At 38.7% G+C, this 22,722-nt stretch overlaps 3 protein-coding genes across 8 annotated transcripts; 2 read left to right on the forward strand and 1 right to left on the reverse strand.

The window, feature by feature from the left end:
• Window positions 1-1,243: 1,243 nt before the first annotated feature.
• LOC147545894 (putative disease resistance RPP13-like protein 1) lies at window positions 1,244-4,635 on the forward strand. The gene is made up of 2 exons (XM_086638410.1): window positions 1,244-3,319; window positions 3,398-4,635. Exons 1-2 carry the CDS (start codon window positions 1,501-1,503, stop codon window positions 4,453-4,455), a joined length of 2,877 nt encoding a protein of 958 aa, XP_086494536.1. The 5' UTR covers window positions 1,244-1,500; the 3' UTR covers window positions 4,456-4,635.
• Window positions 4,636-6,078: 1,443 nt separating this feature from the next.
• On the reverse strand, window positions 6,079-12,086 carry LOC147545895 (protein FAR1-RELATED SEQUENCE 3-like). Of its 2 annotated transcripts, none has more exons than XM_086638411.1 (6): window positions 11,548-12,086; window positions 8,828-11,224; window positions 8,620-8,709; window positions 7,853-8,002; window positions 7,047-7,166; window positions 6,079-6,345 (listed from the first exon to the last, which is right to left on the reverse strand). In XM_086638411.1, exons 2-5 carry the CDS (start codon window positions 11,081-11,083, stop codon window positions 7,050-7,052), a joined length of 2,613 nt encoding a protein of 870 aa, XP_086494537.1. In that variant the 5' UTR covers window positions 11,084-11,224; window positions 11,548-12,086; the 3' UTR covers window positions 6,079-6,345; window positions 7,047-7,049. The 2 variants fall into 2 exon arrangements, with proteins under 2 accessions (XP_086494537.1, XP_086494538.1); XM_086638412.1 differs by having other exon boundaries at window positions 11,408-12,002.
• Window positions 12,087-13,315: 1,229 nt separating this feature from the next.
• Window positions 13,316-21,438, forward strand: LOC147545896 (uncharacterized). Of its 5 annotated transcripts, none has more exons than XM_086638413.1 (8): window positions 13,316-13,776; window positions 14,152-14,260; window positions 15,668-15,915; window positions 16,387-16,542; window positions 16,649-16,805; window positions 17,644-17,780; window positions 17,853-17,888; window positions 20,375-21,438. In XM_086638413.1, the coding sequence occupies exons 2-8, from the start codon at window positions 14,185-14,187 to the stop codon at window positions 21,194-21,196; spliced, it is 1,632 nt and encodes a 543-aa protein (XP_086494539.1). In that variant the 5' UTR covers window positions 13,316-13,776; window positions 14,152-14,184; the 3' UTR covers window positions 21,197-21,438. The 5 variants fall into 5 exon arrangements, with proteins under 5 accessions (XP_086494539.1, XP_086494541.1, XP_086494540.1 ...); XM_086638415.1 differs by having other exon boundaries at window positions 13,519-13,776; window positions 14,152-14,304; window positions 15,367-15,915; XM_086638414.1 differs by having other exon boundaries at window positions 13,532-13,776; window positions 14,152-14,681; window positions 14,735-15,915.
• Window positions 21,439-22,722: the final 1,284 nt, after the last annotated feature.

Here is a 22,722-nt window from a genome sequence, read left to right on the forward strand (position 1 = left end):
TCAAATTTTGATGACAAAATCAAAAGGGGAGATAAACCCATTGAAGATGAAGTAAATTAAGAAATGGGGTTTGAAATTTTTTAGTTGGAGGGATGTTTGGACTATGATTTCAAGATTCTCTTAGAAAGTTGATAATAACGAATTACACTTAGAAATCGATTTGTACTAGAATTTCACTATTACAAGATAAGAATTGAAGTTCTTATAATAATATGTACGAAATTGATCAATAATCTTCTGTGAAGAGAAAAAAAGGGGGCCATAAAGGAAGCTTGTCACAAAGTAGGGGGCCATATAGGAATTAACTCTTTTTTTTATTAGAAGTGAAATTCAAGAAAAATGAGTTAAATAAAGGACAACGCTTTGGGTAAAGCGAAATAATTTCCGGGGTATGAAATTTTAAAGGGAATATGCAAAATTTTGAAAAGTTTCCGGCGAAACATATTTTATGGGGAATATGGTTCAAAAATAAAAAAAACTCTCCACCTCACCTCCCTCCACCTCACCTCACCTCCCTCCACCTCACCTCACCTCCCTCCACCTCACCTCACCTCCCTCCACCTCACCTCTCTCTCTCCACCTCATCTTCTCTCTCTCTCTCTTCTCCGATTAGGTCGCCGCCCGGAAAATTTTTCAGCCGGCGACCATGAAAAAAAAAAAAATTCAGTCACTCTCTCTCTCTCTAGAAACTCAGGCCAGATCGGTTTGTTGAAGAATATACCAGTTCCGGTCTGTTCTTCAAGAGACCGGAACTCCGGCGAAGGGAAACCCCTTCGCCGGAGTTTCTAGAGAGAGAGAGAGAGTGAGTGATTATTATTATTATTATTTTTCATGGTCGCCGCCCGGAAAATTTTCCGGCCTGCGACCTAATCGGAAAAGAGAGAGAGAGAATGGTAGGAAGAGAGAAGATGAGGTGGAGAGAGAGAGAGGTGAGGTGGAGGGAGAGAGAGAGGTGAGGTGGGGGTTTTTTATTTTTCCATCTAACAATTTACAAAATAAAATTGTCAAACAAAATTGACCAACTTTTGACCAAGTCTTCACACCCCGAAAACTATTTTGCTTTCCCCAAAGCGCTGACCTAAATAAATTAAGTGGTGAAAAGGGCAATATTGATATACAAGGGTAAATTGGAAACGGAGGAAACCTAGTTTAGTGTCAAAACAGGATTGTCACGTAATTTGACCGATTCAATCTTGAGAGTTAGGAGGGGCATACGGTAATTCGACATGCCAGTAATCAGAATGCACGTGGGACAGAGAAGTAAGATCTACATATAGTACGGTGGAACTGGAATCAAGTAAGTTACTTCTAATCTATATAGTACGGTGGAACCGGTGCCCTCTCTCTCTCTCTCCCTCTCTCTGTGGAACTTAATCGATCTGTTTGCATCAAGTAAGTTACTTTGGAACTGGGGAAAAAACCATAGATCTGAAGTTGTTCTTATTTATTACTACATAGTATTATTTCTTCAATTTGGGTAGGTAAGTTGAGAGAAGAAAGATGTACTACCGAAGGGGGAATTTGGATATGGAGAGTAAGTTTCTTCTAATCTACGTTATCATACACGATCTTCTCAGAAAGTTGGAGGATTCACCTTCACTCATCCCCTCCTCCTCAGACTGTTCAATCTTAAAGAGGCTACAACTTAATCTATTATATGTTCTTGATATTGTTGATATTCAGATGTCTACTGAGAAGAGATTTATAAATCTTCTTCACATGACTCATGATGATAAGTATTATTCCGAGGCTCCCAAAGACCTACTTATAAGAGTTGATTATATTCCAGCTATGAGGACTTGGTTTCAATCACTTAGGGTTTTGCTGGATGAGACTAGTCATGCTTTTGATGACATCTTTAACAATATTAGTTTAATTCTGCGAAAGGAACCAGGAGGAGGTATTACTACTACATCTGACTCCACCCTAGATTATCATCTCCAACAGTTTATGATTGATCATGGTGTCTCTGTTTTGGTTGATAAATTACAAGATATTGTTGTTCATAGACCACCCGACCCTATTCCAGACATCCCCACCACCTCCCCTAGTAGTAGTAGTAGTAGTTTTGTCATTCCCCGTCCCAAAGACCAGAACTCAATTATTGAATTACTCTTGGGTTCTTCTCAAGATGATGATGATGTTCATGTTATTCCAATCATGGGTGATGTAGGAATTGGTAAAACAACACTAGCCAAGCTCGTTTATAATGATGAAAGGGTTGATTCTCACTTTGATAAGAAAATGTGGATCTCACTCTCTGATTGTTTTCATCTCTCCCCAAAAGATTACTCTTCTTCGTTTGTTGGGGACGAATCAAATCAGTATCCTTCTCTCACTACCATTATTGATACTAATAATAATTTACATCTTCTCCAGACAAAAATTGGGGATTCGCTTCTTGGAAAGAAGTTTTTGCTTGTTCTAGATGGGGTGTCCAACAACATCTGCTGCAAGTGGGATGTAATAAGAGTACCCTTCTTTGGGGCTGGGGTGGGAAAGGGTAGCAGAATTTTGATTACCACTAGAAGTCGTCTCGTGTCATCCAAACTAGGGACAGTTCCTCCATACCAGTTGCAACCTCTAAGCAATAACGATTGCTGGTCTTTATTTCGACATTTTGTTCCTCCCCGTCCTGATCCCAAATTGCCTCAACCTAGTGAGGAAGTGATGAAGTCCTTTGAAGGTCATCCGTCTCTTATAGCAGCCGTTGGATCTTTATACAACTCTTGTTTATCAAAAAAGCTTAAGTATGCCTTTGATTATTCGTCAGAGAGATGGTTTTCGGAAGTTAAAATTGAATGGAGCCCTCCTACTCTTTTGAGAAAGTATCATGGTTTGTCATCTCCTCATCTGAAGCAGTGTTTTGTTTATTGCTCACTATTCCCTAAAGGCTACAATTTCAAGAGGCGGGATATCCTAATGATATGGATGGCAGAGGGTTTCCTTCAACCTGTAAAACCAGGGACAAATATGGAGGATTTGGGAATTTCTTACTTCAATGAGCTTCTAGAGATATCTTTCTTGCGGTCGTTCTACAATAGTGACTCCGACCCTCAATACCACGACGATGAAATGACCATATACTTGATGCCGGACTGTGTCCACGATTTGGCCGAATTTATTTCTTCTTGTGGCAGTGAGTATCATAAATTGCGTCTCCATGACAAAAGGGAGCCATCACGGATGGTGAGGGATATATGTGAATATGCACGCCATTCCTCGTTGTTTTGTGAAGCTACCGAGTTGAAGACTCTCGAAGCATCCTTCAGCAAGTCCAAGGGTTTGCGGTCGCTTTTAGTGTGTTGTCGTGGTCTTGGTACGTACATTCCTTTAAATTACTTGACATGTCTACGTGTTTTGGACTTAAGTTACGCTGGTCTTTCGAAATTGCCAGATTCAATCTTCAACATGATACATTTGAAGTATCTTGATCTTTCTTACAATAATATTAAGCATTTGCCGGAGACAATTGGCCTACTACAGAACCTGGAGACATTTAGAATCGGGAGCCGTACCAGAGTAAAAACGTTCCCTACAGACATGGGAAAACTACTAAACCTCCGCCATCTGGAAATAGGATCTGGTTATTATACGTCTCTCGTACCACCTGGAATTGAAAAATTGACCAACCTTCAGACGCTTCTTCCTTTCACAATTGGTGAAAGACATGATGAAAATGGAAGAATCAAAGTATTGAGGGAATTGAAAAACCTTCGAGGATCACTTATTCTTTTTGAGCTTGAGAATCTATTGCACGACCAAGAAGAGATAAAAGAGTGTGGGGGTTATTGCTTGGCTGATAAGGAGAACCTTCACAAGTTAGAACTTCACTGGGAGTATCGTCAGGAATCCGAAACTGCAGAAGACGTGCTTGAAAGTCTTCGGCCTCATACAAATTTAAGGCATCTGATAGTGCGGGGTTACGTTGGTGTAGAATTTTCAGATTGGGTTGGCAATCCTTCCTTCTCCAATCTAGAGATTATAAATTTGAAATACTGTTGGTACTGTGAGGTCCTCCCTCCTCTTGGGCAGCTACCATATCTCAAATATCTAGAAATCAGATCCATGGAATGTTTGAAGTGTATTGACGATCGATTTTTTTCAAGCAGTAGCAGTATTGGTATGGGTAGATTTCCGTCACTAAAGACATTACGATTTGCTGCATTACCTTGCTTAGAGACATTTACTGGTCTGAAGGAAGGTGACATGCCTCTTCTTGAACAACTTCTCTTTGACGATTGTGAAACACTGATATCACTCCCATCCTTTAAATTCCTTCACTCACTCCGACGCTTGGATATTATTTGCTGCACTTCACTCAACGGGTTGCCAGATAAATTGCCACCCACTTCACTCAAAGTTATTTATGTTTATAAGAGCCCCTCAATATCAAAAGCATGCAAAAAAGATGAAGTTTGGCGGAAGATATTGAAAAAGACAATCCCGGACTAAAAACTATGAGGAGGAATGAGATGCGGCCTCCTTCTCTTCTACAATTGTTAGTTTCTATGTATTGTTTCTTCCAGAACCATGAAGGTGGCAATAGTAATTATTTTTCAAAAAGTCGATGATTCTGCGCTATTGTTATATACTGTCTCATCTTATTAATGCGACTGGTTCTTTTTTCTTTTAGTTGAACTACTTTATGCGACTAATCAGACTTAGCTTTTAACTGTTTAAGCATGATTTAGGAACTACTCCATGTCTTTGATTATGTGAGTTATTATACAGGTATTACCCATATGCTTTAGCACTTGAGGGATTAAGATGATTGAATCCCTTCCCATAGGGTTGAAGAATTATGTGTTATGTGAAGCTGTTGGTAAATATGTGAAAATTTTCATAGAGCTGTTGTCTGTTCTTCTCACTAAATGTGGTCGCAGACAGGTTTGTCATTAGGTTCCCTAAAGTTATTACGGTCCACTGTAATGCTTAGAGCATGAATGGTATTTCTAGATTTCGGCAGCACAATATGAACCTTAATTTCTATTATATAGACATTAAATGGTATTTCTAAGATTATATGAACATTTTTCTCAGACAATGCTTATTCGAATTTTCAGTGGAGGTCTCCAATATTTTTGTTTATATACGATCAGCCTCCGAACTTAGGCTTGCACCTTCTTGCTAACCTCACCCTCATTATTCTAAGGTGGCTCCACCCCTACACATCAACAAGGAGTGCTCCCCCAGACGATTGAACACCGATAGAATGTCCAAGGCCTTTTCTTCTTTTTGGCATCGGTTATTCTGGGATGATAATCTTTGAGAAATGAATTTTTAGACTCATTTTGACCCGCATGTTCTAACATTTATTACATGGTCTAAAATTCCAATATGCGTGGAAGCGTCAACTTGCTTGTCAGGCTGGCGCACCTGCTGTTGACAGAACAAGGTAATTTCCATAATGCCAACAAAGCTTTTCTGCTTGTCTTCTTTTCGATATTTGGTAATAAATGCTGATGGACAGTGAAAGCGTTAAGAGCCCATTCATATCGCATCCTCTGAATCTTTTGCCCGGCTAGCTCTCAAATCATTTTACTGAAGATATAACATTGCTTGAGGTTTTGACATGTTTTGAAACAGGCTCCTAACATTAAAATTTTCACCTACCAAAGCGTGGATAAGGTGGATTGGCTGAAACGAGCATCTTCTTTGTCATCTGCATCAAATGAGTCTTCAGTAGAGGTTTGGAGGAACAGGAAATAAGACCCCATGCAACGCCTTCGATGCTCCTTTTTCTTCAATGCTCCTTCTTCCTCCACTTTCTAGAACTTCTTTTGTTTTGGTTCGAACACTTACCTCTAAACTGTCCTCTCTTTCTTTTTTTTCTTTTTTTTTCTTTTTTTTGAATTGTCAGCTTGGCTGGAACAGTTTACCTCTAAACTGCCCTCTTTGTCTCTTTCTCACGGCTAAAAAAAAGTGCAGAAAACAGAAGTTGGAAAAAGAGAAGGTGCCCTAAAAACATGGATAAGAGAAGTATTGAAAAAAGAAGAAAGTGCTCTAATACCTACACAAGAGAAGTCTTGAAATGGTTTCACCCCATTACAGTCTACATAGATTATCCACCCAATGTTTAATCAAACTATAATTATATTTAGTAACTAGTAGTCTGAAATAATGTACAATTACTATAGTGACATAGCTCGACGAAGGTTACATTAAGTGCTAGTAAGCCTACAACAGATGGAGAGTCGGCTTGACATTCCAATTAATTTACCCAACTGTTCCGACATGGTTGTACCTAAAGTCCATACGATGACAACAGACAACCTTAAACACCATCATGCTTAATTTTATTCTTCGAAGACTGCAGGTTCCCCATTGTGGGTAGGGCTCATCCTGCACACAGAATTCCTTTTACCAGTTAGACAAAAACAAATGAAAGCTTCGAAAGAACAACTCAACGCCACTATGAAGACCAAGATGAATTTTGAATTAAATTTGTGATTTTGCTAGGACAAGCGATTTAGTGGACTTCTAACTCACTTGCTAAGGTATTAAGGGTGGTGCAATATTAGACATTTGGGTGATTGCTTCATTGGATCATCATAAAAATAATTGCTAGTCAAGGTAAAAGTAGGTTTTTATCTATAATTACATACTTCAGTCAACAATGGTTCGTAAAAGTCGTAAAGATCTTCGTTTAACTTCAACGAAATATACAATTTTTGTCACCGGTATGGTATTCTTATCACCTTCTAAAGAGTTCCAAATTGTCGTAAGAGCTCCACCTACTTGATCATAAATCGTCATTCTTCTTCGTTTACTACATGTGCACTTCACAAAAAAAAATGTTGTGTTCCTACTAGTTTTCTAACGGGGATGAATCCAAAATAACATCTTCCATCTAAACAATCTTGTGCAGTATAAACATTATTCTTTTAATGTTTCAGAATAAAGTAACTAATGCACCATAAGATGATCAAGTTAGTCATTTCTTGATAATGATTTTCACTTGACAAATATAAAGAGTTTGTAACAGAATCAAGTATATTTACCGAGTATAAGATATAATAGAGTATAGAGCAGAGAATATTTACATGCTACATTGTTAGTTGCTCACGAATATAAGCCATTGATCTCAACATAGCGCCGAGTGTGTCTCTAGATACCTGAAACTTTATTTCTAATTCTCCTGATATTGTTTCAGTATCTTGAAGCTACAAAAGTAAAATAGAAAATGTTGTTAATAAAATGAAACTCAATTGCAAATGATAGAAAGTAGCTAGCCCATATATCGATATCTGGAGGTCTATATACTTACTCAACATTATTCTAATTTTTCTCACGTAATATGTCCTTTTACCATTTCCATTTAAAACATGTGAAGCGATAGATCCATCCTTTAACATGACAAAGGATCCTTTCTCCATTGCAAAATGCTATTCCTCCGACATTGTCGGGGAACATATAAAGATGTTCGCGGAGTTGATTTTGTGGATACGATTGTGTTGGTCCTAGGGCAGTGTACACGTTCTAGAACTACTCCTGAGGATATAATGATCAGGGGTGCGGAAAACATGGACACCATGACATTAGTTCCCAAAGAAGAGTTTATCATAAACTAGCAAATACAATCAAATTTATAGAGGTAATAACAGGAGCCCAAATTACTCCATGTTTTTTTTCAATTTGTGTGTTCTTTTGTAGCATCTCTCAAGTACATTTTTGTATTGGCGTGAAATAAACCTCCTACGAGTGTGATAACGTGAAACGTAGAACTAACTAATACTAGTACAATACCATATGTAAATTCACGATACACTAGTACCATATTAGGAATCACAAGAAGTTTGTCCAAAATTGGGTGAAATATAAATTGAAGTCCTAATCTGAGTCTCCATACCTTCATATTGATAACAGCAACCTTATTTGCAGGTGAAGCAAGTTGTTCTCCAATGTACGCCATAGATCTCAACATGGGCTCCAATGTGACCCTGGACAACTGAAATTTCACTTCCGTCTCTCCAGAGGGAGTTTTTCCATAATCGTGCAGCTGAAGAAGGAAAATTTATTAGTTGTAAGCGAAGATTGTTATCAACTTACGAGGTTAAAGAATCACATTAGTTTATCAAGTCACAAATTTTGCCAAACCTAATAAAGACATTTCAGAGTTGACAAAGCCTCAAATCACGAAATGACTTAACTCTTCGAAAGAAAATGCACAAAATGGTACATCAATATTTGGATATTGAAACATCTTCTTTTTCAGAGATTCAACTTTTCACCGCTTTCTATTTATGACTTTATGTAACAAATCTCCTTGCTTACTTACCTTTTTTATGACCATTGGCAAATCTCAAAATGACGCAAATGGCCAAAATGATCTTAATAATATGTCAAGCCCCCCTATTTTTTTAATACCAAACAAAGCCCAAAACTACAAGAATATCATTATATTCTCTTTCAAGAATGCAAGGATAAACCAATCAGCAGCTTTTGGTTATATCAGTTACTTGTGAACACGGCAAAAAAGTCCTTGCTTATTTTTTAATACTAGAAAAACTAATTGTAGGTACAATTACCAAACCATGACTCAAAGAACCAGGATGGTCTTACGTCAGCAACATAATTAGAAGTTCTCAAGAAGTTAATAATGATGAAGGAACATACCTTCAGACTGATCACGGCTACCCGATTAGCTGAGGATGAAGTTGTATTCCCCATGGCCCAAGTCATTGTTTTAAGGCAAGGCAAAACTACCTGTATCAAGAAAGAGTAGAAAGAAAGCCTCCAAGTTAAATTCAAGTAATGCACAAATGTATTCAAGTTAAATTCAATCAATTCAAGTTAAATTCAATTAATTCAAGTTAACCCGTACCATGTTATCGAAAGGGCCATCATCCCGGAGAAGAGAGGTCATGTGTGGAACATTAAGATCAGCAGTAGGCGCTGCAGGTGCGTGCAACAACGTAGGTGTAGGTATATATAGTGGCACACCAGCATCATTGAGATTAAAGCTATGAGTTGCTTCATCTTGGCGAGGCCATAACAATGGTGTCATGTCTGAAACAGATACAGCTTTCTTTCTGTTACTGTCTTCTAGATCGCTTCCACCAATGTGAAACCTAGGGGGGGCAGCTCTAGCGACATTTTTCTTCACAACAGCAATCTTCTTTCCGCTGTCTCTTAGAGTGCCAATGGCCACATTATACGTCTCTGAGGCGACTGCACCTTCCTCCGCGTATCTGAATGCTTCACGACATAGATTGTTATATCTAATGGTCAGAGATTCTTGACCTTGCAGTTCACTTCCTCGCTCATCTGACCCTATAGAACACTTCGCATTTCTTGTCCACCGTTTCAAGATGTAATGAGATGGTAGGGTAAGAACATTTGTTACTGTGAAAACTGTCAATACATGTCTGCAGAGAATTCCTGAGAACTCAAACATCTGGCAGCTGCAATTTGCTCTCATCTCGAGAATGTTCATTGTTACTGTGTATGATTTGTGATCATCCTCGTACTTTGCGACCCGGTACGTACTGACTGCACTGTCCCCCTCAATTCTGTTTGCAGTATAGACAAATGTCTCGACTAATTCCTCCTGGAATTTTGCGAAAACTTTCCTTGTATAAAGGTTTGCTGCCTGTTTCTCCATTGGAGACGGTGTCTTGAGATCCGGCATTGTGCAAATTGTCTCAAAATCTGCGTCTATTTCCCTTTTAAACCAATCTTCTAGAGCTCTTTCATACTGCCTAAAGAACAAAGGTAAAGTAGTCTGATTGTTTACATACCCATCGAAAAACGAGATAATAATTTCCGGCTTTTGATTTGAAGAAATTGCAGCAAAGAAAGTATCTCGAAAGTATACTGGGGCCCAATGTTGCCGGGCATTATAAACTGCTTGAAGCCACTCATTTCCCCTGAGGTCATACTTTTCTAGAAGAGAGCTCCAAGCTGATTCAAACTCTTTAATGGTCTCAGTTAAGTTGATGCATTTATAGAGTTCACCTTGAAATGTAGGATGAAGAATACATACATGTGCCAATCTTTCCTGTCCTTCTCTTAAGATGTGCCACTTGCAAATACGGTGGCGGATTTCTGGGAACACTTGAGCAACTGCAGCCTGTATGGCCCTGTCTTGGTCAGTGACTAAAGAGACAGGAGAGCGACCTGACATCGCTTCAAGCCATGTCCTAAAGAGCCATATAAAGGAGGATTCAGACTCATCTAAGATTAGAGCACATCCAAATAGCACTATCTGTCCATGATGGTTCACTCCGGTGAATGGAGCAAATGGCACCTGATACTGGTTAGGCCTATACATAGTGTCAAAGGTAACCGCATCCCCGAAATGAGTGTAAGCACATCTTGACCTCGCATCTGCCCAAAAAACATTGGTCATGCGGTTTTCGTCATCAAGTTGTATCGCATAAAAGAAGCCAGGGTTCTCAGCCTGCATCCTCTTGAAATAGTCGAGCAGATTTTGAGCATCTCTCCCGAGAGTCCTCTTTCTTATAGAAGGTTTGCTACTATAAACACCAGTCCTACTTTGGTGACCTGCTTCAACGAAAGAACTTTTACTAGTTCGATTTGTGTCTATAGGTACACGATTTCCATCCGAAGGAATATGAATTGTGCCACTTGCAGAAAGACCAGCCTCTGCCACATTCTTTGCAGCACCAGCAAAATGCCTCCGAGGTCTCAGGTAATGAACCTTACTGGGACTAACAATAGAATGATTATGATCCTTCACAAATTCTCTGACAAACCATTTGCCATTACTATTCTTTCTCTCTATCTTAAGCATTGCATTACAACTTGAAGCATTTTTTCTTTTCAAACCTTCTTTAGAACATACATACTCCCGACAAGTAATTGTCCCCTCAGTCTTCGAGCGGTTGTGCTGACCAACACGAGTACTAAAACCCACACGTCTTGCATACGAGTCATAGAATGTCTTTGCCGCATCTTCAGAATCGAACTCCATATCCAATTGAGGTTCTTCACCCCCATCTTCATCTTGTGCCTGTAACTCCTTCTCTGTCGAAATATCAGTCATTCCTTCCCCCGCACCATCGCCATGTCCAGATTCCTTTTTCCTAATATCAGCATCTATCGCTTCAGCATCCATTTCAGCAAAATGCAGTAACCAGTTTGTACGTCTCAACTAATGGCATATTATAGAGTTTTTCAGCCCCACTATTATCTTTTTCGGATTCACAGACTTCCAGTTCATTCTCATGCACATATTAAAGCATAATCAGTAAGCGATCTGCACATAAAGTCGATCGGTATAATGAGGAGAACTGAACAACTAACAATAAGCATTTTTTCATGAAGACATCATCACTAACTATATTGTTTGAGGTTAAGTCTCACTAGAACAGATACACAATCTACCAAATAGAGATGATAAACAAGATAGAATTAAGATAGGTTAAGTCTCAAAAAATACCTTTTTTTTGAATGTCAAATTGCAAAAGTTTATCTTAGAAAAATGAGAGCTTTATATACCCATGAAGTCCAACAAGTAGTATTGTAGTCGGAATGATGTGGGGAGAAGTACAAATAATCATTAGCGAGGAGGAAACTGACCTGTGATCACGATAGAAGCAGCAGGCTAAACCCCTAACAATTTCATTTAAGCCCCCCTCTCGAATTCAATCTTGAAGCTGCTATGACAATCAGAAGCAGAAGTGAAGCCAATTAGGGTTTCCTTCTTCAGAGCTTTGGAAAATTGGCCGGAATTAGGGATCGGAAAGAAGTCTCCGGGATAAATTTCTAGGTTACCGGTTTATTTTCGTGAGAGAGGTTAAGGCGTTAAGCGAGGGAAAGAGAGAAATTGCAGGGTGATGGAGCAGGTAGAGGGAAGAAAGAGCAAGAGAGACTATCGTTGACGCATCGACGGCACACAGATAATGTCTTTACTTATTTGTCAACGTTGGGTGGATATCTACGGTTCCGATCTTGTCCAATGTGATCTAAATAGAAAATCGAAGGCTGGAAGAATTCTCATAGAGCAATCTTGGCCGTTTATTTTACTGTAAGTCACAATCATCAATTTAAGGCAAATACATGAAATTAATGGGTGAAAGGTAATGGCTTTGGAGGACACAATTTTGGTAGGGCACACCAAGTCTGCTTAGTTGGACTCCAATAGAGGTGTTTCTTTTTTTGGTCTTTTTGGATAAATAAAATAAAAATTCTTATATAAATATTTAAAGTAAAATTGTGGGTTTTACTGAATTTTGTGAACAACATTTTTTGTTCTTCTCCTCATTTATTCCTATCACCCACCGCCACCATTACATTCGACCGTTGTCATTTCTCTCTTTCCTCCTCCTCCTTTCTATATGTGTTTTGGTAAAAGGGAGAGTCCCTTTGCGAAGTCCTTTTTGCAGAACAACTAGAGAGAGGGAAGATGAAAGAGAGTTGGAGGAGAGAGAGAGAGAAAGGAGGATTAAGTGTTAATGACGCCTCTCTCGAGACAAATTTGGCAAGAAGTTTGTGAGGGATAGAGGTGTCTTTAACACTAAAGAGATGCGCCTTTTAAAACATCACACGAAGTTTAAGGTAGTCTTTTTGAACATTAATATGTGACCTCTTTTAGTTCCAAAATATATGTAATCTTGATTTACATATAGTCAACCTAATTTTAAGTTCAAAAATCAACATAAGTCCCATCACCCTTCTTTATATTCACCGGCACCATCCCCGACGACCCACGACCATATACGACTGTGACCATCATTGCCATTTTTCTCTCAATTTCTCCTTTTGTTCTTGTAATCTTCCTAGAAAGTAATCTTTACAATGTCAAAAGTTTATGATTTGAGAAAATAAAAACATTCTTTTTGGCACAAAATGTTGGGTGAAAACAAAAATATTTATGAATTTTTTTGTTTCCTCCAAACATCACCTCTAAAGTCTTTTCAATTTCTCATTCCTCCCTATTTCCTTCCCGCTTCTACTACAATTTCGGTGACCTCCACCATACTCCGACGACCTCCATCATCCACGTCGCCGATCTCCACCACCAAGTTTGGTCGCGTCCTCGTCCCATCCCCTCTCTCTATCTCTTCTCTTCCTTTGTTTTATTCCCTCTTCCTTTTCTCTTCCATGTCTCCCTCTCTTATTCTTGCTCTCAAAGTTCCGACGAAAAGGGAGGACCCTTTTGCCAAAAATTCGTGTGGAAAATCAGAAGAGGTTGTTTCGTTTGGATATAGAAAAACGAAGGTCCGACAAGAGAACTCTCCCCTTTGTCGGAACTTGAAGAGAGAAGCAGTGACAGGGAGAGGGATGGTGAGAGAGAGGGAAAGAAATAGGAGATAGAAAGAGAGTGGTCGTTGGCCAATAGTCGCCCGACGACTCTCTGTCGGCGATATGGGACGTTGTGTTTGGCTAAACTTTTTTTTTTCGTTTTTCACCCTTTAAGATTTTGCATGGGGAAACTTTTCTTATTTCCCCCCAATCACCTATACAAAAGAAATAGTGGGACAGACTAAAGTCTGTAAGCCCCCGCCAAAACTGTATTCCCCAAATCCTACCATTAAGAAATCTCCCACCAGGATGTCAGAGCGAAGCAGTTCCCGGTCTCAGCTGTGGAAAAGAGAGTGACGATGATGGATGAAGTTATAAACCCTAGTTTCTTTATCGCTTTTATCATTTCTTCTTGAAGATTTGCCTCCCTAAAAATAAATCTAGGGGTTCTCTTTCATCTATTTATCTCTCTAATTTCCTGCAAATCCCTAGTCACAGAAGATTTAACTCTTCTGAAAATCTCCATCTTGAACCTTAGTCGATTGATTTTCAGCTGGAAATCAGGTTTCAACTCTCTCTCTCTCTCTCTCTCTCTCTCTCTCTCTCTCTTTCTCTTTCTATTCATAACTTGCAATATATACGTGCAGAATTCTGGTTTAGTATAATCTAAATGTCTATGGTAACTAGCTTTCTAACACTAATTCCACTTGGTGGCGATCGAACATATCTTGAATCGGTAGTAGCAGTACTAAACACGAGCTTAGAAACCTAGAAATACTCAAGAAGTGGGCAATTTCGTTACTTGATCCAATTATTGATTTCAAAGATATAATAGAGATTGTTAAAAGTTGTTTAAGAGAACCTCATATTATGCTACCTGTAATTTGATGATATGATTCGATATTTGTATTAATCCTAAAGATGTTGGCTGGTGTATAGTGTTGCAGAGCTCAAGTAGTATAAAAGGGCAAGATGAGTGTCACTTTTAGTGGGCAAATATTAGCTGAGAAGCTGTCTAAGCTGAACAACTCTCAACAAAGCATCGAATGTATCCTTTCCCTCATATTCATATTTGATGTGAATGGTTTTCGGGTATAATTTTTTATTCCAATAATCCTTATGTTGGTGACTTTGGTCTTATTTGCCTTTATCAAGTAAAGTGATAATTTAGAAGATTCTTGTTGAAAGTGGATATATTTGGGTGGTCATATTTTTGACAACTCTGTTGAATAGGGACTTATAGTTTTGTTGATTAGCTTCCAGTATACTTGCGAACTCAGCATGACTCTCAGTACCTGTAGTGATGTAGTCCACGCCAAATAGAATCCAACTACTGGCTTGTATTCGTAGCTTAACAATTCAAAGCGTATGGCCGTAGAGTTCGGTTGGTAGGTTTTGTGTGGCTGCTTGAGAAGATATGGGAGTTGGAAACGAAAAAGAGGTCAAATGTTAATTGAATAGAAGATAAAGTCTTCCTTCAATATATTCATTCAAAGCTTCAAAAAATAAATAAAAGATAAAGTCTTTTGTTTATGTTTTAATTTGACCAATCTTTTAATTTGGTGGTCACTTAATTGATCAGTATGGAGATTGAACAAACATTGTACTGGCACATTGCTCCCAAATTGTTTGAAACAACACTAATGAGGGAAGTGCCCCGCGTTTTTCTAAGTTTCCTGTTCATTTCCCGACGAGCAAAAAATCTTCTAAAATGTTTTTGTTTCTTCTTTTGATAAGCATAAATGAATTTAGAGAATGAAATAAAAGGTGAAGACTGTAACGACGGGACACTCAAATCCCATTTGAAAAGAATCTCCTAATTTTAAGCTTTTACAAAGTTATAGGAGTGGGTGAACAGGCAAAACAAGACATGGCAGAGCAATGAGTTAATATAACTTCTTCATTGAATTTCTAAAATTTTTTTTTGGAAAAAGCTCCCTTGCCCTAACGACCTACTCCATCTAAGAAAAAGAAATTGTGGGGTCCTTGAGGAAGAGAGAGTGTGAATGCCTTCACGCTTGAATTTCTCAATACATTTGAATTACTCTTTCTTGATATAAGCACTTTCCTGATGTTTTGTCCATTCATTAAGAAATAATTTTGTAGCATTCTTGCTTTCTCATTTACTAACCCATCCCTGTAAAGGAAAAACAGGAAATCTTCCTCGCATGCATTGTTCACGGAACTTTTCTCCGCCTGCACTACGGAGAACAAAGTGACAGAGAGTTGGATTGTGATTGACTGTATGATGATGTTAGTTGAATCTATTTATTGATTCAATGGGTTAGCTGCTGTTTTATTTGGGAAATATATTCAGAGTTCAAGCTATTCATGTTTTAGGGGATCGCTGAGTGGTATTTATTTTCTTCAGCTGTGACAGTTTGCTCGTTTCCACTTGCACAAATCTTGTACTGTGAAAGCTGTATTCTTTATATTTTCCTTAAGTGCCAATCAGCATTGTCAAATTGGTGTATTTCCTATCGCGAGAAAGCCAAGCAAGTTGTTGAGACATGGGATGAGATGTTTAAAAGTTCTCAAAGAGGGCGGCGGATATCTTTTTTGTACTTGGCGAATGACATCTTACAAAATAGTAAAAAGAAAGGAAGCGAGTTTGTGAATGAGTTCTGGGGAGTTCTACCTGCAGCCCTCAAGCAAGTTTTAGACGGGGGTGATGACCATGGAAAGAAAGCAGTCTCCAGGTTGGTAAGTAACTTACATCCTTCACAAGATGATTGTGCAATTTCTAAATAGAACGTAGTAGGTAGTTATGAACTCAGTTTTCATTGCACATCTCTTCAAGACCCGAAGCAGAAACCATAGAAGTTCATGTTGTTTAAAAGCTTCTGCCTTTGTGATTTCGATAAATCTAAACTATCGATTGTCAGTCCATCATTCTTTTCTGAAGTACCTATTGGTGCAAAATAAGTGCCCGCCACCCAAACCTTGATGCCCACTTTCCGTTCTTTCTTCTACGTACACTGCAGAATTATTCACTGTTCTCACTTCTTCTAGCAAATAATATGTAAGGTGGTAATTTCAAATTGTTAGCTATAATTGTCTAGATAGGGATACTTAAGCATAAGCGTTTCACATTTTTATGAACATTCATAGGGGGATACTTGTATAATCTTTTCTACAACCAACTTATGTTATTGAACCTTATGAAATCTTCAGGTTGACATATGGGAAGAGAGAAAAGTCTTTGGTTCGCGTGGTCGGATTCTCGAAGATGAAAGGTTGGTTAAAGATGCACTTCCTGTAGTAGGAAACAATGTAAAGAGTCTGGACTCAATCAGAATAGTGAAGAAGGATGCTGAGTCGATTAGAATAGTAAGAAACCTTATTTCATTTTTTTCGTAAGAAGTTTGCACCGGCATCTAGCACTCTTCTAAATCAGGATGCCAAGTGTTACTCATTGATGATCATTTGGGTTCAGAAATTGGCTGTTGGGAGTGCGCCAGAAAAGATTGTCTCTGCGTTTCAATCAGTAAATGATGAAGAATCCAATGAAGAATCTGCTTTGAACAAATGCAAAGCTGCTATGCATCGTGTAGAAAAAATGGAAAAAGATATCAGTTTTGCCAGCGCTCAAGGTAAATCAATATGTATGTTTTAGTGTAAAAATTACAGACTTGTTATGTTGCTTTTGATTACATTGATTTCAGGAGAGCGAGCCCAAGACTGAATTATCCAGTCATTCATGATCAAAATACTGACAAGCTTTTGATTCGCCATAGTAGGAATTTAAGTTTAAAGAGGTGCATTTGTTAAGGATGGAAATCATGAGAGCTAAATTCTTTTAGTTTCTAACTTTATGTAGTGTTAAGTCTTCGAGCATCATTTTATAGTTAGGAGTTCTAGTAGGTGTTCTGGAAGTAGGTTGATACTCGTAGATGCAATTGGATTTTTAGTAAATATTTTTGAGGTATTCCTTTGATCCTTCCTCAGAAAAGTTGCTTAAAAGAATATCCGGAAGTGATTACTGACTTTGACTCTCCTACTTGATTTTGAACGGTAGTGAACCTCTGTTATGTCTGACATCCTGTAGGAGTTCATAAAAATGTTACACTGGCTATCTAGACTTTTGACTGCAGGCTAATAAAGTTGTGACTTTCAGCTGCATTTTAAGCGACTAGGTGATCTTGTGATTCTTGTCTACTCCAGCTAGTTACCAAGTACATATTATCACGTCTTACTTGTCTGTTGAACTCTCTATCCAGCTTTTGGGTTTCTTTTCTAAACCTATAAGTAACCCTTCTGAGCTATGACCATACATGTAAGCTACTTGCTCAGTATCTTTATTTTAGTTTCAGTAAAAGATTTTTGTGCTTAGCTGTGCAACAAGCCAACAACACATGATCAGAGCTCGAGTGACGATAACTTTTAATCAAAACGGGACTTTTGTAATTGTCAAGTTTGATGTTTTAACAGGAAATCAGCCGCCTTCTACTTTGGGGGATGTTCAGGAGCAGGAAAACGTCCTCCGAAAATGCGTTGAGCAACTTAAAAGTGTCGAAGCAACTAGACAATCTTTACTAGCTCAACTTAAGGATGCTGTTAAAGATCAGGTCTGTGTTTGATCTACAGTTACATCCATCAAATTTTAACTGATTATTACTGACTGAAATATTGTTTCTCAGGAATCAAAGTTGGAGTTTCTTCACACTCAATTGCAAGTAAGGATAACCTCTTTCTCTCTACTGCATTAGGACGTAATACCAGTTAGGGCGAAAGAGTTAAGATATCATGGTTTAACTGAGCATTAGGCTCGGAAACACACTTGTCTTCACGTCGTCCTGGGAATCACATAAGAAACGGCTAATTTTTATTTATTTCCCATGTTATCTTTTATTTTTATTTTGAAACTTTGAATGAATATATTGGAAAAAAACTATTTACAAGAGTTAGGGGGAAGCGATGGAATCTCTCATGATATCCACGCCTCCCAATTTACTACTACATCTAGGAAAGTTACATCTTTGTATTTATCTAGCTTCCTAATCCAAGAAAATAAAGTTCCTTTAACATCTTCAATATCAACATCGCTAGCGAGGTTCTTTTCCTTGAAGACTTTGTTGTCGCTGTCTCCCAATATGTTCCAAAAGATGGCTGCTGGTACAAGCTGCCACACCTCTTTTCTATTCTTCCTTTTGTAGAGACCATCCCACTGAATAAGCATCTGACTGGCTGAGTTGGGGTAGCACCACTGGGTTGAAATGGATTTGGAGAAGAAATTCCAAATACTTGAAGGCACTCTACAATGACGGAACAAATGTTCAGGTGTCTCCTCTTCCTTGCATAAAATACATCTGGTAGGGATGTGGAAGTCTCTTCTCTCTAAAGCATCCATGGTTGGAACTTTCCTTAGTAACATAGACCATAAGAAGAAACTAAGTCTAGGAGGGAGAGCCTTTAGCCACCCAATTCTGGAGACACAAGGCTCGAGAATTTGACTATCCTGATCTAACCTTTTATAGCAATTGGAGGCTGTCATGGGATCCTTCTCCTCTGAAACCCACACATTGGTGTTCTGAGATTATATGAGATTACAACATCTTGAAGGATTTCTAGGAGATGGGCATACTGCTGCAATTCCTAGTCATTTAGATTTCTTCTAATGTTAATCTCCCACACTTGGTGCTCTGCATTGAAACCATTAGGCACTTTAATATGCTGCTGGGCTACAACGTTGTAAATCTCAGGGAAGCACACTTTGAGGGGCTCTGAACCAATCCAGACATCCCACCACAGATTTATTTTGGCACCATTTCCTAACTTACATTTCGTAATATTTTGGTACTTCCTCAGATTGGCCATAATTCCTTTCCACACCTCACAACCAAAAGTATCTCTGTAGCACTTCTTTACCCAGTCCCCACTATTTGTTCCATATTTGCTATAAATCACCCTTTTCCACAGTGATTCGCTATCTTGGCCCATTCTCCATAGCCACTTCGTAAGCAGAGCTTGGTTCATAACTTCTAAATTCTTAACACCCAGTCCACTCTTGCTTTTGCTAGTGCGATTGCCTTCCGTTCCACCCAATGAAGACCCTTCTGATCCTTCCTGAGTGTTCCACAAGAAAGAGCTCTTCCTATCAACTTCCTTCAGGATACCCATGGGGATGGTGAAAAGAGAGAGGTAGTATGTAGGCAGAGCTTGAATGACTGGTTTTATGAGAGTAATTTTGCCACCTTTTGAGAGCAAATGGCCCTTCCAAGCTGCCAACTTCTTGTTAATGCGTTCCAAGACCGGATCCCAAAGCTTCTTAGACTTATACCTTTCACCAAGAGGAAGGCCAAGGTAAGTGGTAGGGAAAACTCCCACTTGGCAACCAAAGTCCTTGATCATCTCATAATTTATGTTTTTCTGACCCACTTTGGTTGCACTATGGATGTAGGATTTCTTCATGTTCACCTTAAGGCCCGAGGCTATTTCATACCAAATCAAGATGTCTCTCAACTTCCTGAGTTGAGCTGCACACTCATCTATAAAGAACAAGGTATCATCAGCAAACTGTAAACTGTTGATGCTATCCCCACCAGGAGAGACTTTGAAACCCTTGATCCAATCCTTCTTCTCTGCCAGCTGGAGGCAATGGCTCAGGACCTCTGCCACTAGAAGGAAAAGCGGTGGGGATAGAGGATTCCCCTGTCTGATACCTCTAGAGCTCTGAAACACTTGAGAAGGTCTGCCAAGTTATGACAATTAAATGGATTTGAGCAATTTGTTTACTAGTGGGATTTGTATACTAGTTTTTTCGATGATTATTACTTATCCAATATCCCTGTAGGAGATTAGATGGATTGGAGCTCAAAATCAATATAACGATGTAGGATAGTTTCCTTGGCATCTTTACATAATTAAAAATGAAGTTGGTCAAAAACAATCATCCCCATCTGCAGCTTCTAATCTTTTATGGTCCTAATAAGTCACGGCTAGTTTTTTATACAACTCGTGACTTGTTAGAAAGACGAGGTGTTGTTATTTTCTTATTGTTGCTATACATGTCTAGAAAGCTGAGGTGTCGTTCAGAAATATTGGCCAGTGTAGTTGTTGCCATGTACGAAATATAGTTCATGTACTTCTGGTCTGGCATGTTTACGGTTACTGCAATTAGCTTGATTTTCTAACATTCCTGCTAATCTCTGATTTGTTGCAGTTTGCTCAAGGTCAAATTGATCAAGCATGTTATTTAAAGCAGAAACTTGGTTCAGCACCAACTCCCAGCCGTAGCCCCCAAGCCTCAACCTTACCGGGGGTAACAATTACAAAAGAGACCAATCCATCTCCAATCCTACCAATCAGCAACTTAAATCAACCACCTCCTGTATCACAACCCTTTACATCTTTAGCAACTCCAAATACTACAGAAGAAGAAAACAATAAAGCAGCAGCAGCAGCTATTGCTGCCAAGCTAGCAGCCTCAGCATCGTCAGCACAGATGCTCAGTGCAGTTTTCTCATCTCTTGTTGCAGAAGAAGCTGCTAAGAGTAATGGCCTAAAGTCTAATAGCTCTATGAGTTTGCCCATCTTCCCTCCGGAGAAAAGACCCAAACTTGAGAAACCTATGCCAGTTTCTGATGTGGGGTCAGGGAATGTGCATCAGCAACCATTTTCCAATCTTCTTCATAACCACCACACCAATTCCCAGATACACTCTCCATTTTCAACAACTCCACCACCTCTACCTGGACATCCTCAACCTCCTTCACCATATGCCCAATCCACAAACATGGGAGCAGGACCAATGCCATCCATATATGGTGCTAAAAGTGGTCTACCCGTTTCACCTCCTATGCCAACACACACTTTCACAGGCCCAGTCGGTCCTCCAGGTACTCCACAATTTCCGCAGCAACAGCAGCAGCAACAGCATATGCAGCAACTTCCAGCGTCAGGAGGGTGTTACCAACCGCGCGGGACTGTATTTTATGGACAAAGCCATCAGCAACCAGCAACACCACCTGTACCTCGACCGTGATTCGCTCTGAAGGTCTTCATCTGGATTTTCGTTCTTAGTTGTGTAAATTAATAGGTAACCTTTTTTGTTGTTCGTTACGGGTTAAAAAAACCCAGGAGGAGGTTAATGGTAGAAGCAGAACGGAAGTCCAAGTGGATTTGAGAAATATAAGTACAGTATTATTGGGTTAGCAGACCGAAAATTGTCTATACTTGATATAACTTCAGATATTAAATTATAGATCAGTTGTATTTATGATTCTAGAACTCTTGCTTATGCACCCATGAATTTCTTTTTCTGAAATGGCATCTGAGCTCTCCTCTTGCAGTTACTTTTATCTGCTTGAGTGATTAATCACAGGGTTTCCCATCTATGACAACAGAGATCCAAGAGTTTGATTTTCATTCCCAATTGTCTCTCTTAGTAGGCAGATGCTGAAACCAGTTTTCACCATTTGTTCACAGAAATATTCTTCGAAGAAGTAAGAAGAAAATGAACCAAACACGAAAAGAGAATGTAGTTGTATGTGTTCTATATCTAATCAAATAAGATCTAAAAACAAGTCCGGTTTCATGATACTTTATATCTTTGAATTAAGAAGGGAGGAAGGCTTGTTTTGGAGTCAGTTCACCATTAAAAAACACAGCTGAAGAGTTCACCATTAAAAACAAGTCCGGTTTCATAATACTTGATATTTTTGTAGGTTATTTTGACTAATTTGTTTTGGGAAGTTGTAAGGCACTTCTATTTAGTGTTAAAAGTGCCTCCTTCTACTTCCTCCCAAGGGGAGGCGCCACTAACACTTACAAGGGGAGCTTTAAAGTTCTCCATTTGTTTTTACCTTTCTTTTTTTCATCGCTATCAATTTTGCGCTTCAAATTTTCGTTTTAACTCCTATTTTCCGATCAATATTTCATTAGCTCATATTCTTTTGTAAATTCGAGTTTGACATTTTTTTTCTGCTAAAATTCGTCCAACCTCCGGTTGAGTTATTTGCATCCCCATATTTCATTTATGCCTTCTTCGTCTTTCATTTTTATGTATATTTTTCAACAACGTTCTTTTTAAACTCATTTTTATCTCTCTTTTGCCACTTCCTTAACTTCTTTACAGAATATGGATTATCCGCATTTTTTTGCAAGATAAAGATCATCTTATTTTTTCTGACATATAATTTGTACTTACTAATTCAGAGGGTTGCTTAACATATAAAAGTCATCAGTTTGAACGACACATAATATCTTTTTAGCAATTCACATTTATAATTAACTATGGTAGAGGTTCGTAACGAAGCTCCGCGATTCATCATTGATGCTAGTATTCTTTTTTGCAGTTTAATGTAAATGTGCCCCCACAAAGTAAATTTTCTGGGTCCGCGCCAATGGATGTGTTCATGATAGCTTTCGTCATTTATACCTAGACGATAAGTTGGCAAGGCCATACTCATTTGGGTTTTTTAGAAAGCTTCAAAATCTGAATAGACTTGTCGTAGTTGATTATTCAACATTGTGACAATTAGAAAAACTAAATGAGCCTCATGATGCTCT

This window comes from Eschscholzia californica, unplaced genomic scaffold, assembly GCF_041429995.1.
Source record: "Eschscholzia californica isolate CP2 unplaced genomic scaffold, dmEscCali1.0.p SCAF_4, whole genome shotgun sequence".
In the NCBI taxonomy this organism is placed as follows: Eukaryota; Viridiplantae; Streptophyta; class Magnoliopsida; order Ranunculales; family Papaveraceae; genus Eschscholzia; species Eschscholzia californica.